This window comes from Bufo bufo, chromosome 1, assembly GCF_905171765.1.
Source record: "Bufo bufo chromosome 1, aBufBuf1.1, whole genome shotgun sequence".
NCBI classification, from domain to species: Eukaryota; Metazoa; Chordata; class Amphibia; order Anura; family Bufonidae; genus Bufo; species Bufo bufo.
Genome location: NC_053389.1, coordinates 67,003,537 through 67,021,763, shown reverse-complemented (window position 1 = coordinate 67,021,763; position 18,227 = coordinate 67,003,537). Strand labels below are relative to the sequence as shown.

The window sequence follows — 18,227 nt, the reverse complement described above, 5'->3', positions numbered from 1 at the left end:
AGATACTGATGACCTCTCCTGAAGATAGGTCATCAGTTAAAAAATCTCGTAAAACCCCTTTAAAGGGGTTGTCTGAGTTATTACTGATGAGCCGCTCGCTGGATAGGCCATCAGTATGTTATTGTGGGGGGCTGACATCTGGCACCTCCACTGATCAGCAGTTTGACGATGCTGCAGTGCTCCTGTGAGCACTGCGACCTCCTCGCAGTTTACTACGTGCAGCTAGCCCCTGAGGAGCCAGGGCAGAGGATGGGATTGATAATGAGATGTTGTGTCACTGTGTACTCCCTCAGGCCGTTGCTCCCTGGGGATTGGTGCAGGGACAATGTAGTTTGAAGAATCAGGCCAGAAGTAAAAGTATAATAGTATATCTTTGCTCAGTGCAAAATATAACTTGTGGCACATCCATCAGTATGAAGTACAGTTCTGGCATCAGATGAGGAGGTATGGTGACTGGTTTTGTGGCAATTTAATGGCACTTACATGCACTTGTGGATATAGGTGTTTGGGTGATGGGTGTCTGAGCTGTAGTCCCTCACCTGCAACAGTGTCTGTAAAGCTGTGATTTCACTGATCACTCTGCTGTCTTGTCACACTGATGCTTTGTGAAAGCAGTCTTCTTAATACTAAAGATCTCTCTGGAGTGACGGTCTCACAGAAGAAATTGATACAGTCCTTAGGAGTAGGAGCTGTAGCATGTGCTTCCTTTCCTCTCTCTTTGCGTTCTACTCAGGAACTTCCTCTCCTGGCAGCAAGCAGGAACAACCCACTCCTACCAAGAAGGGAGGAACAGTGTGGTTAGCCAACCATATCTTCTGTAGCTGGTCTGGGGTACTGCATGCGCACAGCTCTGTACACTGTATAGTGGCCGTGCTTAATATTGTAGCTAAGCCCCATTCACTTGAATGGGACCGAGCTGTGCCTAGGCAACGTGACCGATGAACATGACGTCACTGGCCTAGGAGGAAGCCTAAGTGCTTATGAAGCACATAAAATGCTGCTGTCCGGCATGGGAACGCAACAAAATGGAATGCATTCTGGTTCACTCCGTTCCGTTTTGTTCAGTTTTGTCCCCATTGACAATGAATGGGGACAAAACTGGAGCATTTTCCTCCGGTTTTGAGATCCTCTAAAGGATCTCAAAACCAGAAAGGACAACGCATATGTGAAAGTAGCCTTTCGCAGTTTTTATATGTGCCATAGGATTCCATAACTTAGGTTTAGAAATTATAGATGATGAAAGAACTTGAAGATGTGCTGATACTCACTCTAGAAATCCAAAACGTTTGCACACATAGGAAGGGAAGTTACTGTTGACTCCTGTGGAACACACCGGTAACCATAGGTTCTCCTGTTTCCGGGACATAACTTGAACCAGCGAGTTGTCCCACCTAAAGCGCACTGTAAGAAATAAGAACGTTGACTATCAGAGTATATATTATAAATGCTATGATGGCAACATGGTGGATAAAGTCTTCACCATCAGTAGCCAGGACCATCTCTGGGGTCAAGCAGTGGGTGCCAATGTCCCTTTAAACTGGGACGTCTGAGCAGGAGTTTCTCCTACAGATCATCATGTAATCACAGCTCAGTTTTCTGCCCTGCACTGACTCGTGTGATCGGTCCAAGAAATAAAAGGAAAGCTATACGTAACAAGCATACACTTTCTCAGCAGACATCAGTGGAGCCTGGGAAGGTGAATAACCCTTTCACTATATTAGACCATTAATCCTGTCATTGCAGGGAAGCAAGTATTAACCTCTCCACTACGCTAGACCACCTGGGAAGCAGACATTAATAGACAATTACAGAGGTGGGCATGGACCCCATTGCTATACTTAGTAAAAAGGGAAACTGACATTAATCCTTTTATTGCAGGGAAGCAGGCCTTAAAGAGGTTGTCTGGGCTTTTAATATTGATGACCTATGCTCAGGATAGGTCAATAATATCAGATCGGTGGGGGTCCCGAACCCACGGCGATCAGCTCTTTGAGAAGATGGTTCACGCAGTGTGCACATGCCGTCTTGCTGCTCTATGTCTATGGGATAGTTCATCAATTGAAAAAAGCCCAGACGACCCCTTTAACCTCTTCACTAATTTAGACCACCGTCGAAGCAGACATTAATACCCTAGACCTGTGATGGCTAACCTCCGGCTAGTGGCGTCACTACAGGGGGAGAGGGGGGGCAATTGTTATTCTTTGCCCCCCCAGGTGCCCCCCCGCTGATTCCCCCCAAAGCAGGCCGGTGATTACTAATGAGCGCTTCCATTATGGAAGCGCTCATTAGTACCGAAGGACCAGGAAGCGGTGAACGCTATGTACTTACCACTTCCTGGTCCTCGGCTGTCAGCTGTGCAGGGCTGCGCACAGCTCGAGGGCGCTCTGTGACCAGTTCAGAGCACAGTCGACTGAGGAGAGAGAAAATTGCAGGCGGCGTCCAGGAGCAGGAGAGGTAAGTGGTTTTTTATTTTATAAAAAATGTGGCTGCTGGGGGCATAATAGGGGCTAATCATGAGAGGCATAATGGGGGCTAATTGGAGGCATATGGGGGCTAATTAGAGGCATATGGGGGCTAATTAGAGGCATATAGGGGCTAATGAGGCATATGGGCACTAATAAGAGGCATATGGGCGCTAATAAGAGGCATATGGGCGCTAGTAAGAGGCATAATGGGGGCTAATTAGAGACATAATGGGGGCTAATTAGGCATATGGGAGCTAATTAGGCATATGGGACTAATAAGAGGCATAATGTGGGCTAATGAGGCATAATGGCTTATAATGGGGGCTAATTAGGCATAATGGTTTATAATGGGGGCTAATGAGGCATAAGGGCTGATATGGGGGTAATAAATAAGAGGCATAATGGGGATAATAAGAGGAATAATGGGGGCTAATGAGGCATAAGGGCTTATAATGGGGGCTAATGAGGCATAATTGCTTATAATGGGGGCTAATGAGGCATAATTGCTTATAATGGGGGCTAATGAGGCATAAGGGCTGATATGGGGGCTAATGAGAGGCATGGGGGCTGATATGGGAGTGATGAGAGGCATAATGAGGGCTAATGAGAGGCATAATGTGTCTTCCACAGATGCCCCCATAACAGTTCGCCTGCGCACTGATGAGAGACAGAAAGAAGGGGAAAGAATCCGCGGAAGCGAGCAGAGGACGGCACAGCAGACGACGGAATAGCTTCTTTTGTAAGTAAATAGTTTTATTATAAATGTATCCCTGCATACCGCAATTCTCTCGTATTTTGTAATCTTATTTATATATACTTATTTTGTTTTTGCCCCCCCATTTTTGACTGTGGTATCTTTGTGCCCCCCCTATATATTGTTCCTAGAGTCGCCACTGCCTCCGGCACGCCAGCTGTGGTAAAACTACAACTCCCAAGATGCACACTTGCTTGGCTGTTCTCAGAATACCATAGAAATGAAATGAGATGAATGCAATTCTAGTCTAATTCTCTGGGACACCACAGCTGGAGTCCCAGAGGTTAGCCATCCCTGCCCTAGACCATCAGAGAAGTGGGAATGAAACCTTGTACTACCCTTAATAAGGGTAACTTATAAAAGGGAAACTGACATTAATCCTTCCATTGCAGGGAAGCAGGCATTAACCTCTCTACTACTCTAGAGCACCAGGGAAGCAGCCATTGAATCCTTCATTGCCAAAGACCACCAGGGAAGTAGACATTAACCTACATTACCCTAGACAACTGGGAATATAGGCATCATCCCTTTACCTTAGGCCACAAGGTCTCGGGTAGTAAAAATGATTATCTTCGCTAAATAGGCTGGAGGGTTGCTTTCTGGATGTGTTTGTGAGTTTCTCATGAATCTCTTTGTTAGGGCCGTTGCACATGACCGTATTTATTCCCAAGATATACGGTCCGTGAGCGGGCCATATGTCCTGGAGCGGCATTGATCGTGCACACTGGAGCACACAGCCTCATAGATTACAATGATTCTGTGCATGTCGGGCCGCCCGCGGGACTATTGTCCCACACTCATAAGATCATATGATGCTGTGTGCTCCAGTGTGCACGATCAATGCCGCTTCGGGACATATGGCCCGCTAACGGACCGTATATCTCGGAGGGCATACGGTCGTGTGCAAGGGACCTTATACTAAACACTTTGCAGTGGAAATAGCAGGGAATTCAGGTGCTGTGGAGATCAAGAACACAGGACCGCTGCAGGTAATACTGTAGATTATTGAGCACTTTGGATCATCAGCATCACTTGATTCTCCCCGTACTTGGCTCAGTTCTCAGCTAAATCATTGCACTGTGTACAATCCTCTTCTGTATGACAGCAGATAAGTGTAAAATTACCGCATCCAGACTCGTCGCTTCCTTCCGAACACTCAGCAATTCCATTGCAGAGAGTCTTGTTGGCAAAACACTTCTCTCTAGGTTGGCTGGATGAAGAAGAGTTCCCGAATGCATTAAGTTTATCTGAAAGAAGAAGAAATGGTTACATTCAGCAAATGTCTCACTAGCGCCACCTTCTGGAAGTGGTTTCCTATGAGTCAATGTCCAACTTGCCAAATATTCATCTGCAGACAGCTGTTTAGGGGTGTTTGCCCCTCATCAGTACAGAGTAGGGTTCTGGCTGGCTGGGTGGGATGCCCTGGTCGCAGTGATGAGAAGATTGGCTCTCCTTACTTAAAAGGGTTGTCTCATCTGAAGCATTGGTGGCATATTGCTAGGATATGCCACTAATGTCTGGGACCCACACCTAATTCCAGAACGGGACCTCCGAAGCGAGTGGAGAGCAGCCGCACATGGGCGGCTGCCCTGCATTCATTTCTGTGGGACTGCTGAAAATAGCAGAGCACTAGCTAGTCTATCTCCGGCAGTCCCATAGAAGCGAATGGAGCGGTGACTGCACTTGCGAGGTACACTTCACATTTATTTGTACGGGACTCCTGAAAATAGCCAATTGCGCTCTCTCAGCTATTTTCTGAATTTCCATAGGAATGAATGAAGAGCGCGCCACCCAGGCGGAAGGGGGAGTTAGCTTGGGGGACACTTTTGGGGGCCTTTTTTTAGAAATAGGTGCGGGTCTCAGAGGTGGGACCTGCACCTATGTGACTTTGATGGCATATCCTAGCCCTACAATGTATTGTATGCACACTCCTACAAGGAAGGCTGTCAACCACTGAGTAACGCCACCCACTAGACTCCCACGTTTTAAAAAGGGCAGAATTTTAGATTAAAGAAATACTGAATGAGTTATACTGAATCTTTTCCAATAAAATGATCAATCAGCTCAGCTCCTCCTGCCCTATACCTCGCTGGCTGCAGATCGCACAGTATTTTTGTGCTGACACTGTCAGTTTAAGCAGGGTGCTATGTTATGACGGTAGATATGCTGCGCCCCTCCTCTCTTCCTCTAATACAATTCTAGAAGGGAAGGGGAGGGTATGTCATGGCACGCTGCAGGTGATGGGATCATACTAGGAAGTATCTTCTCCTATAGTTCTTATAAGACGTGTGGGCTTGTTGTAGCACGCTGCTGGACATAAACTCGCGCATCCAGTTGTGAGTCACACAATTGGGAATACATCGAGAAGAGTAAACAGAGATGATTCTAAAGGAATTGCATTTGTTACAAATTTCTCAAACATTCTACTTCCAAACGAAGCTGCCGTTTTAGCGATTCGATCTGGACAAATTGTTCAAACCAGGAGAAGCTCCCTCCCTCCCTAATGTTGTCAATTGGGGTGAGGAAGGTTGGGTTCTGTCGGGCTCACGGGTATGGTTTATGGTTAGAAAATATTTTAATTTTTTTTTTCCATTTTGTCGCGGCAGCTGTAGCGGGGGGAGGTCCTTGGAGTTGGAGAAAAGGGCTGGTAGGAGTGAGGGGCGGGCTCCACGGTTGGGGCTGGACTCCCATGGTTGGTGGTTGGTTCTGGTGGAGTTAAGGGGTCATCAGTGGTGCCTCCGAGCTGGCGCTTATCGGCTGGGGGCAAGACGGCCTACCCCGGACAGGGTGATATTGTTTGGGGCTTCAAGGACCTCCTCCTGTATTTTATGTTACATGTTATACATATGGGAATGGGTATTGTTCATATGCCGTTGCATATGGGTTACTGGAATATTATGTTATGGGGTCCGTGTCTTTTTGGGTTAGTGGCTCAATGGTATTAGGTCTATTTGGTTTGGTTTAGTTAAGTTGGGTGCATATGGGTTCGGGTAAGTAATGGAGGGTCGAGCGGAGAATAACCAATACCACCGTCATGCTCCTTTCATTGTACATGTCAAATTAAGTACACTAGTGAAGGAAACAGGGCAGGAAAGATGAAGACAGAGGATCATTTGACCCTGGTTGGGGTGCGAGGAGGGATTGCTTGACCAGCGGGCTTTCTGGTCAAGGATATGCCCTCATTGTCTGATAGGTGCAGGTCCCAAACGGAGCCCCGAAAGTAGTGAAAGGCGCACTGCGCATGCTCAGCCCCCCTCCATTCATTTCTATGGGGCCGCCGAAAAAAGGGAAGTGCTGACTCGGCTATTTCCATCGAGCCCATAGAAGTGAATGGTAGCGGTGGCCGGTCATGCGCTGTGCGCTCCCCTTCACTTCTATGGGGAGAACTTTTGGTCATGGCCGGACCGGAGTCCTCCAGCCATCCACAAAGGTGGGACCTGCACCTATCAGAAAGTGGGGTTATATCCTAGTGTAGTGTCCCACTAGGTAAATGTGGGCACTACACAAGTGTCAATTGGGCCACGTTGTTCTACACCTCCTGTGGAACATGGTTATTGTATTTTATATGCCATTTTAATGTATAATTGTCATTTTATTAATGTGTCTCCTGAGTACCAGGCCTATTAGGGGTGTAATTCCTCCTCCTAGACTGTAGAGGGAGCTAGGGAACCCCCTAGTATAAATAGCCAGGTCCAGATCAGAGAGAGTCAGTGAAAGGGGAGTGGATTTCCAGAAGCCAAGTGTGCACCCTAGGCAGAGGGTAGCTGGGATCCAGCCTCTGATATGCAGCTAGACAGCCCAGGCTTTTAGCTTGCTACCAGGAGAAGAGCCTGCCTCCTGAGAAACCTGAAGTTCCCTTAACAGAGGACAGTGCAGAGCCAAGTATATACCAACCAAACAGAGAGCTAAAGGGCAGAAGGATTTATATGCAAAGCAAGGAGTCATATACCTGAGGAAGTTTTCCTAACCAAGGATAAAGCCAGCAATAGGGCATACGGGCCTTGGGATAAAGACAGACAGGATTCTGAGGAAAAGTGCAGCCTGATCTGTAAGTGTTTAACCATCTGCGTATCTTGCAAGAACATTGTTACCTACCAATTGATGTCAAGCATGTTACTGCCTCTTACTTGTGGAACTGAACAAAGGACTGTAAATAGTTAACTGTTTCAGTAAAAGGAAGTTTTGGTTCACTGCAACTTGTGTTCCTCTATTATTACTGCAACAAATCGGTGTGCCACCGTTACTGGCACTGGCGTCACGAACTTTAAAGGATCTTGCCACAGGCACATTAAACCTACAACACCTAGGGCACCTCATCTACCACCTGGCATGGTCCCTATATACAGAGAGTGCCCCAGAGGACTTCTGTGCCAGCCTCTCCATCACTGCTGTACACCTGCCCAGGGTCTTCTATAAACTGTGAGTAACCAAGAGCAACCCTCGTTTTGCCTATTATCCTATTATCCGTGACCTGCCACTCACTCACCCTGCAGGGCTGCGTACTGCACTAGCGATATTCCCTTATTGTCTGAGATGAGAATACCCCTTTAATAATGGCCTATTCTGCACTATGTAGGCAAAGAAAAAAAATCCTTGAGTGTACAATAAGTCTATTTTACTGCATCACTGGCAGCATAGATTTCGATGCAGATGTTGGGCAATTGCACCATTTCTTTTAAAAAACCTGGTGCAAAGCATCTACAGCTAGTAAGTGTACAATGAGTGTAATTTCCGGTGTCATCAGCAATACATATTTTTGAACTTTGTGCAATTGGAGAAAGAAAAAACAACTATAAAAGATAGTTTTAAAAAAGGGGAAAGAACAAATAAAAAATATGAATCCTAGGAGACCTCAGAGTGTTGTACATAACTTTTAGAGCAATTTGGGCGCTTGCAATTTAGGCTGAATTTATTCATACCCAAATCGAATCTGACATCTCGAAAAAACATCACTCGACTTGAAAGTTCTGCTGGTCCAGCAATGTGGCTTCTATCCCTGCTGGTTCCAGTCCTCACTGGACAGAAAGTGATGACGTTCCATAACTGCTCATGTGACAGCTGTGGCCAATCAGTGGCCTTAGCATTGACGCGTGCGCGAATACGTCACTGTGGGGATATTGTAATAGATCACAATGGATCGTGAAGGTTTTGTAGCACATCCATTACATCCCACAGAAGACAAGACGCCAGTGTGAACAGCATCTTCATGGGGATGGATGATGGATTGTTAATGACTATTAGAAATTGCAAATCTAGGAAGGTTTTCATACCAGCATTAATTGCAATTCGCTGGCATCACAGATCCTGAAAGGATTTCTCCAGGGTAGTGTAACATTTTTGAGCACACATTGACATAATCCCTACTAACATCCGGTTATCTCGGCGGTGGCTGCCGGGGGGATCTGCTTGGTGAAATGCTGCCAGCTACACAGACTCCCTATGTACATAGCTTGTGATATTCTCTCCACATATCAGAAATGTATTCCACTTGTCTTTATGTAAAGTCAAGCATCAGCAAATCCTAGTTCCGCTCCAATATCAGAGAATTTTATTGAAATTATTTGCAAATTAATTCTCACCTATAAAATGACAAATCTGACAAACAGGATTTGCAAGTAACTTTCATTTCCTGTGCATCATGTCTCAACAGGGTGTTATGTAATGCATAAAGGGGTTGTCTGGGAATAATTTCTAACAGGTTCCCGGCAGCCTGCCTCCCATACCTGAAAGGATCATACTTACATACTCAGTGAGTGCTGCGGCTTCTTCTTAGGCCAATGACGTCACATTCATCGATCACATCCCATAGGTTACAGCTCGGTCCTATTCAAGTGAAAAGGGCCTGGGCTGCAATACCAAGCACAGCCACTATACAATGTACGGCGCTGTGCTTGGTAAGCTGTGAGGAAGCTGCAGCGCTCACCGGAGCCCCTTCAAACAGCTGATCGATGGGGGTGCCAGAAGTTGGATCCCCAATGATCAGATATTGGTGACCTATCCTGAGGATGGTTTATCAATATTTCCCTCATGGAAACCTCTTTTAAAAACTTTATGAAGTTGGACAACCCCTTTAAAACAAATTGTGTGTCACTGATCATCAGATAATCCCTACAGTAAGAAGGTAACAATATGAATTGGGCCTCAATCTCATGGCGACCCATTGAACACAAAATGGCATAATACAGAATCACATATATTTGTTGGCGGCATGTACCATTAAAGTCAGTTTAGTGGTAAATCAAGAAATTAGTGATGGAAGGTGCAGGTGCACTGAGCCCCTGAGGAGCTGACGCAGAGGATGGGAGTGGTAGTGGCCCTGATGAGATGTTGTGTCACGTTGTACTCCCTTGGGCCGTTACTCCCTGGGGATCGGTGCAGTGGAAATGTACTTTGAAGAATGAGGCCAGAAGTGAAATATAACAGTCTCTTTTTACTTAATACAAAGTATAACTTGAGGTACATCCAGTAGCAGCAATTGCAAAGTGCAGTTTCTGGCAACAGTTAAGGAGGTATGAAGGCAGGTTGGATGACTGCAAATGGGCACTCGTGGGCATAGGTGTCCAGTGTAAGGTTCAGGTTTAAACTTTATCTTGCCTAGGGGTGGTATGGATGATGGGTGTTTAAGGCGTAGTCCCCCACCTTGCAGCAGTGTCTGAAATGCAATATTTTTCTGTCTTGTCTCTCAAGTGATTTCTTCAAGCTGTATGATGTTGGTCTCTCTGGAGAATCCTATATCATTACCAGGAGCAGGAGCTCTGGAGTATGCTTCCTCTACTCTCAGTAGCTACTCTGTAACTCCCCCCCCCCCTAACAGGAAGTAGGACCAGCCCACTCCTACCAAGCATTTGCCATCGTCTTTTGGCTAGTACTTACGGCCAAAATATTAAATACATCACATAACAATACAATATAATAAAACTATTTGCAGATACCCCAGGCACTGCACAGGCATAGCCTAGAAGATCCTGATTATGACGCTCTATAAGACATAGGGTGCAAGATAACACGTGTTATTGTACTCACATGCAATGATGAGACCAATTCCAATGAGCGTGACGGCTACTACAATGACAGCAAAAATTCTGGAGGCACGGTTTGAAAAGAAGGAAAATGGCATCTTCCTTGAAGCTGAAAGCACATAAAGTTAAATTCATCACTTTACACAGTCATTGATTTACTCTTGAAGTTCAGTAACTTACTATATTTCACAGAACTGATCCTTAGTACCTGTATTATATCCCAGAGCAGAGCTGTATTCACAATTCTGCTGGATTCTATTTCCATCAGACACCCCTTAAAGCTGAGTTTCAATAATATAATGGATGACTTACAGTAGCTTTCCTACATCGGATTATTGTACAGCCCTCCCCTACAACAATAGGATCAGGCCTATTGAAATCCAACATGCCCAAATCTTGTTACCTTCTACCTGCCAGGATTACATAAACAGCCGAGCATGTTGTGCTATGCTGTTTCCGTAGCTTCTGATCCCTCCTATGAGAGTAGCACAGCTGTTTTTGTAACTTGGCCACTGCACAGGACAGGTGCTCCCATCTCATCCATGAATGACTGACATGAGAATGACCTTTTAAAGAAGCACTCCCTCAAAAAAAATAATCTCTGACCTGTTACAAAGGTACATGATGTAAACGGTAGTGAAGGTAATCTTTTTACCAGTGACTGTACTTGTGAGTTATAACCTCCCTTCTGATCCTCAGCTGTGTCATGTGACCAGCATTCTGACTTTCCAAATAACCCAGTATCTTATGTGTGGACAGGAAGCCAGTTTCTCTATGTATTCCTGTGGGAGCCTCAATGTCAGTCTCATAGGAATGAATAAAGGAGTTACTGACTTCCTGTCCTGTGTCAGTTGGTAATCAGAGTGATGGTCACATGACACAGCTGAGGATCAGACAAGAGGTTATAACTCACAAATACAGTCACCGGTAAGAAGATTACCTTCACTACAATTTACATCATGTACCTTTCTAATGGGCCAGAGAGTGAATCTTTAATGGCTAATCTACAAGGCAATTATCTGATGAAGGGCAAGAACAGTGTCAGTGTATAACCATCCTCCCTATTAGGCTCCACATCCCTGGGTTATTTTTCCCTGGAAGCACTGTAATATGGCGCCATGTGAAGGTGTTATATAGCGGCATATGTAGTACAGGTCAGCAGGGACTCCACATGCCACCAGAACAAGGTGTGAGATTTTGGAGATTTCTTTCTATCCTTGGCCTCTTTATATGTGCAGAGATAGGATCAATAGGTCCATCTTGTTCTCATATAGTTATTTCTTGGTATCTATAATTAATGATGACTGGCTTCTTGTGGAAGTTACATAATGTCTTTGTAGTGTCCCACTAGGTAAATGTGGGCACTACACAAGGGCTAATATGACCATTGTAATTTATATGATGTTTTATGTACATTTTCCCTGCTTTAAATGTGTATCAGGCCTGTTAGGGTGTAGTTCCTCCTCCTAGACAGTAGAGGGAGCTAGGGAACCCCTAATATATATAGTTAGGCCCAGACAGGAAAAGTGGAGTTTAGTCCAGGAGGCTAGTGAGTGCAATCTAGCCTGCCTGAGGTTCTTGAGCCAGAGTTAGCTCAGAAGTTTGTTACCAGGGGAAGAGTTACCTCCTGAGAAACCTGCAGTTCCTACAAAGTACAGTACAGAGCAGAGCAGAAGTGTTTCCAGCCAGACAAGAGAGCTGAAGGGCAGAAGGATCTATCTAATGCAAAAAGATATATACCTGAGGAAGTTTCTTTACCATGGATAAAGCCACCAATAGGGCATACGGGCCTTGGGATCAAGACAGACAGGAGTTCTGAGGAATAGTGCACAGGATTTCTGAGGAAAAGGTGCAGCCTGATCTGTGAGTGTATTTAACCCTCTGAGTATCTTGCAAGAACATTGTGCCTGCCATTTATAAAAGCCTGCTTGTGATTTGCTACTGTCATATGGAACTGAACCTAAAAGAACTGTAAATAGTTAACCGTTCCAGTAAAGAAAGTTTTGGTTCACTACAAACTGTGTTCCTCACTTATTCCTATCATCAATCAGTGTGCCACTGTTACAGGCACTGGCGTCACGAATCTTAAAGGGATCTTGCCACTGGCACATTAAAACCTACAACATCCAGGGCACCTCACCTACCACCGGCCTGGTCCCTATATACAGAGAGTGCCCCAGAGGACTTCTGTGCCAGCCTCTCCATCACTGCTGTACGCCTGCCCAGGGTCATCCTATAAACTGTGAGTACCCAAAAGCAACCCTCGTTTGCCTAGTAACCGTGACCTCACTATCGCAATACCCTGCAGGGCTGCGTACTGCATATTCTCAGTTTATAATTCATGAAGCTGGAGTATATTGCTTGAATTTTTTTGCGATCGAATGGGATGATGTCAGTGATGAAAGCCCTTATGGAAGGTAGTGAGTGATCTGTGAGATGAGATAGAGCTACGTTCACACAACAAAACAGTAGTGTGGAAAATCCAACATTAAAAATAGTTTCATAGGATGCGGTTGAAGCCCCCCTTCAATGGGCTAATCCACGCATATCCACCTCATGGAAACCAAGTCGAGAAGTGATGTAGACAGGACTGGACTGACCCACCAGAGTACCAGAGGACCCGCCGGTGGGACAATAAATGGATCCCTAATAAAACAGAACCCTTAAGGTCCTGTATTCACAGAGGGTTTGCCCTCAGAATCATTTACTCTGTGGTGGGCCCAAGGGACTTCAGTGCAATGTAGATATAAAACCCAAACAAAAATATCCTCAAGGAGTCCCATAATGGCAATGAGATGCGGATTTCACATGAATTTCCACCTGAAATACGTGGTCAGATCTGTTTGAACATTTCTTCATCTGAACATACCCTGACTATGGTTCTGTATGCTGGATATGTACATTTAATCCGAGCCAACTAGGGACATAAGGGGGGAGATTTATCAAAACTGGTGTAAAAGAAAACTGGTTTAGAAGCCCAAAGCAACCAATCAAACTGATCCTTTCATTTTTCAGTGCTCCTTTGGGAAAATGAAAGGTAGAATCCGATTGGTTGTTATGGGCAACTAAGCCATTTTATTTTACACCAATTTTGATAAATCTCCCCAATAGAACTAACACCTTACAGCCATGATCAAAATGGAGCCTCCATCTTGTTCTGGTCTTTAGACTACCCTACAATTACATATGGAGTAGATGACTGTATTTTTTTTTCCGTGTCCGTTCCGTTTTTTTTTTTTGCGGATTGAATGAGGACCAGTTCATTTCAATTGGTCTGCTAAAAATGCGGACAGCACACCGTGTGCTGTCCGCATCCATATGTCCGTTCCGTAGCCCTGCAAAAAATATAGTGCATGTCCTATTCTTGTCCGTTTGGCGGACAAGTATAGGCATTGTTACAATGGATCTGCAAAAAAACCGGATGCAATACGAATGCCAAAAGGACGTCATCCATATTTTTTGCAGATCAGTGTTTTGTGGACCGCAAAACACATACAGTTATGTGAATGCAGCATAAGTAAAGCTGTTGTCTGTCCTCCATTGTTTCCTCAGGATTTGACCCCATGGCGAGCAAGCGCTGTACATATATGGCGCTTGGTGCTGGGCTTTAATCCAGAGCACTATACAAGTATGGCGCGGGATTACGGGCACCTCTGTTGCAGAAATTTCTGCAACTGAAAATTGCTTCTATTCTTCTGAATAGGGTTATTTTGGCAGCAAGCACATGGATTTCTGCAAGCCCCATTCAAATGAATGGAACTGATTTTTGGTCGCAGACATTTTATGCAAAAATGTCATGTGTGAAGATACCCTAAAGCTCCTGCAATCTAGCAGGAACAGGTCAGGCTCCCAGCTGTCAGTGACAACTGGGGACCCTGATAAGAGAAAACAAAGGAAACATTAAAGAGCAAAGCATGCTGGGTTTGGTTAGAAAATCCAGCAGGAAGCTGAGGAAAACAGGAAGTCCTGCATGTCAACATCCTGCCAGGATGCAGTGATGCTGAGAACAGGGGAAGGAAAGTGCTGACATGAAGAACAGGTAGATGGGACAGAAATATGCAATATTTGGGATATTCAGGCCAGATTAAAACATTTTCATTAAGAGATTGGTGAACCCTTTAAAAATCTGCAACAATTAAGGCTAGTTTCACACCAGCGTTTTTGCTGGATCCGTCATGGATCAGCAAAAACGCTTCTCTCATAATAATACAACTGTCTGCATCCGTTATGAACTGATCCGGTTGTATTATCTTTAAAATAGTAAGGACGGATCCGTCTCTAAAACTATTGTAAGTCGATGGGGGACAGATACGTTTTATTTTGTGTCAGAGAAAACGGATTTGCCACCATTGACTTACATTGTATTCATGACGGATCCGTCTTGCTCCACACCACAACGCAGAAAGAATAACGCTGCAAACAAAAGGAACGGAATACATTCTGGTGCATTCTGTTTTGTTCAGTTCAGTTTTGTCCCCATTGACAATGAATGGGGAAAAAACGGAAGCGTTTTCCCCCTCCATTTAAGATCCTTTGACGGATCTCAATAGCGGAAAGGGAAAGCGCAGATGTGAAAGTAGCCTAAGAAGGGTCTGAGAATACCCCATGATCCCAGGGTTGCATGATATGAATACTGCTTGCTATTTTGCGTAAGAACCATCCATTAATAGGGTCATACTGGCCGTCCTGTGCTTTTGCTTTGTTACGTTTGCTGCTATGAAGATAATAATTACCTGTGTTATATAAAGCCATAATTAGTATCTATGTTTAGCAAACATCCATATGGTTAGTGCTCACATAAAATCAACCTTTAGTGCCACCCATTTTATTATGTGACAATCTTCATAATCCTGAACACTTTCTAAAACTCTAGTGATAAGTGCAATATGTTAAAGGCTATGGACACCTTTAGATAATTTTTTATAGTTTATTGTGTTTTCAGTTTGTATTTTGTATTAGATTTTTGCATATATTCCAAAGGCTGCGAAATGCTGTTTGATGGCTCGGCCTTCACTCCCTCTCTGCCCTCTTTTGAACGATCATGACCAAATCAAAGTTCAACTGATGGATTTTCTAGTGAATGACATTCTGCAGCTGCTATGTATTGGAAAACATGAAGGCTTCAGAAACCAAACAGTCAAAAAATTTTAATACAGGCCCATTAAAACGATTTATAGCCCAAAGTATGTAAAATCAAATAAAACAATGATCAAAGGGTGTCCATAGCTTTGATATCTAATATTTCATTATTTTGCTACACATAAAGTTACTCACGTGGCCTTTCAATCACGTAGGAAGGAGGAGGAGGACTTGGCTGAATGGTATATGGCTGGTAGTTGGTACCATAGCTGCCTGGTTGGTTATAACCTGGATATGGTGCACATGGAGCATTGTCGTAATGCTGTTAAACATAAGAAACAATTAGTATGACGCCAGAAAGAGAAGTGCTGCCAAAAATGTAATAAAAGTAAATAAATGTGTGCTAATCTGGTAATAACATGTTATCAACATAAATCTGCTCATAAATTGACTTAGACCAAGAGTCAGCAACTTCCAGCATTCCAGTTCTTGTGAAACTCCAACTCTCAGAATGCTCCATTCACTTCTACAGGAGTTCCAAGAACAGCCAAACAAGTGTGCATGCTGGGAGTTGTAGTTTCACAGCAACTGGACTGCCAGAGGTTGCTGACTCCCAACTTAGACAGTGGGCGTCATCCAGTTGGCAGATTCAATGCACAAATGGGCAACAATGTGGATATGATTCTCCAGAGATTTTCCCTATTTATTGCTCAAGTTGCTCTGCTAGATTCTCTTCAGGTCAAGTTGCTCTGCTAGATTCTCTTCAGGTCAAGTTGCTTTGCTAGATTCTCTTCAGGCTGGATGTTCTTTGTGTTGCAGCTCAGGGGGCAGCTCTTCTAACAGTAGATATGGCTGGTGACAGTTGAAGATTTCAACTGAGCGCGTGCGACCACCTCAGTGAGGCGGACGGAGAAATAAAGAAAAGAACAAACAGCAGGTGGAGCTATACAGATGCATTTTATTGAATAACTCAGTGGCTAAAATACATTTTTTATTACATGTAATTACTAAAGTATTCAGATCCAGGTGCTGGATTAAAAAATTTAGAATATTTTTAAAGTTTTTTTTTTTGTCAATTCTTGAAAATTGTGTGGAAGTTGTGACCAGTAGCCACAACTAGTAGCTTTGGGTTTCTGCTGTGGATTTTCTTTCAGATCAGGGGCTGATTTTTTTTCAGCATGAAAAATGAAATGAGCCATCTGGACATGCCTTTCGGGATAGTCAGTGACTTGGATATTTTCATGTATTCTTCCCTACGTTTCTATGAACATTATTTTATTAGGGTTTTTCATAAAATATGAGATAAAAGTAATCCAGCGAGGAAAACAAGCACGTCAGCTTCTCTACGGTGCCCTCATCTGAATGGTGCTTGCAGAAATCCACATACTTGTTGCCCCATTCAGATAAATAGAACTGATTTTCAATTGAATACATTTTTTGCAACAAAATCTGCCACGGGTGAAGGCACCCTAAAGGGTTGAATACTTATGCATTCAGTTAGGTTAATCTTTTTCCTATAAAATGAAGTGCTTTGATTTTTCAGCAGCCGAATTCAGTTTACACTTTCCAAAGGTGATATGGGTTCGGGTTATTTTAAGGTCTGGTACATTCAGTTCTTTTTTACAAGTCGTTAATTGCTGGAGCATTCCTGCCTGATGGGATAAAATGTAATGATGTGCAATTACTATAACGACCTGAATTCAATACAGAGGTATAGAGGGGCGAGAAGGTGCATGTGCACTACCCCGGACCTGGAGGTATCTGCAAATGTCATGTTTGCACTGTACACCAGCAGGTGAGGCATGGTTGGCATAACCACACCATTCCTCCCCTCTTGGTAGGAGTTGTCCGGTACTGCTTCCTGTCAAGAAGTGAAGTTTTAGCTAGGACAGTGAGGAGTGAGGAAGCATGTACCATTGATCCTGCTCCAAGGGCCTTAGGGACCAGGGAACCAACTGTTTTGTGAGACCACTACTCCAGGGAGACTGAAGGATCCAAAAACTAGAGATATCTTCAAAGCTAGAGCATTTACAGGCAGCAAACGGACCATCTACTACAACTTTGCAGACCCTGCTGCAGGTGAGGGATTATGGCTCAGACATCCATCACCCTAGATCACATCCAGGCCAAGCCAACTAATGAAAGCCTCTATTTTCACCAAGTGGACCCCTACAGCCACAAGTGCCAGCTTACAGCTGTTAGCCAGAAGTTCAGGAAAGAGACATCAGCAAGATAGCATACCAGAGGTGCCAATATGAGCTACTTTTCCAGCCACCATACCTCCTTATCTAGGAAGAGAATTTGCAATGTAAACTACTGCTGGATGGACTACAGCTACTGTTTTGCACTAAGTAAAGAGAGACTTTTATTCTTCTACTTCTGCCCGGATTCCTTATACCACCATTTCACTGCACAGATCCCTAGGGAGCAATGGCCTGAGGGAGTACACCATGACACATCATCATCAGGGCCACTACCACACCCATCCTCTGCATCGGCTCCTCAGGGGCTCACTGCGCATGCTCAACCTGGCGCTCAATCAGGATGGGGAAAAGGGACCCATGTTCTTGGGTTGGTGGAGGTACCAACAGTTGGACCAGCACTGAACACTTTGTTATCCAGTATCTTATGTGCAGCGGCCGCCTGGGCTGAGCAAAGGATGGGAGTAGTAGTTGCTCTGACACACAGATCACAGTGGTAGTCCTTACAGTGATATCCCCCTAGGGCCATGCAGTAACAGAAGGGCACACCCTTTCTTCCCACCGGGCACACCCTGATGTTGGGGCTTCTGCCTGTTGGTAATTGGGATGTCCTTGGTTTTGGGAAGATTCCAGGCAGGAGTGTGGATAAGCTTGCAATGGCCGGTGTACGGTAATGGAGTTAGTGACCAGGTCTGTTAGTGCAAATAAA

The 18,227-nt window shown here is 44.5% G+C and overlaps 1 protein-coding gene across 1 annotated transcript in view; it reads right to left on the bottom strand.

Moving 5' to 3' along the window:
- The window catches only part of TMPRSS13 (transmembrane serine protease 13), a 48,215-nt gene that overhangs the window by 14,230 nt on the left and 15,758 nt on the right, over positions 1-18,227 (bottom strand). The window contains exons 2-5 of the mRNA XM_040425781.1: positions 15,513-15,639; positions 10,243-10,347; positions 4,344-4,466; positions 1,269-1,401 (exon numbers count right to left, since the gene is read on the bottom strand). Of these exons, the coding sequence (XP_040281715.1) occupies positions 1,269-1,401; positions 4,344-4,466; positions 10,243-10,347; positions 15,513-15,639 (488 nt within the window). The remainder of the gene's footprint in view (positions 1-1,268; positions 1,402-4,343; positions 4,467-10,242; positions 10,348-15,512; positions 15,640-18,227) is intronic.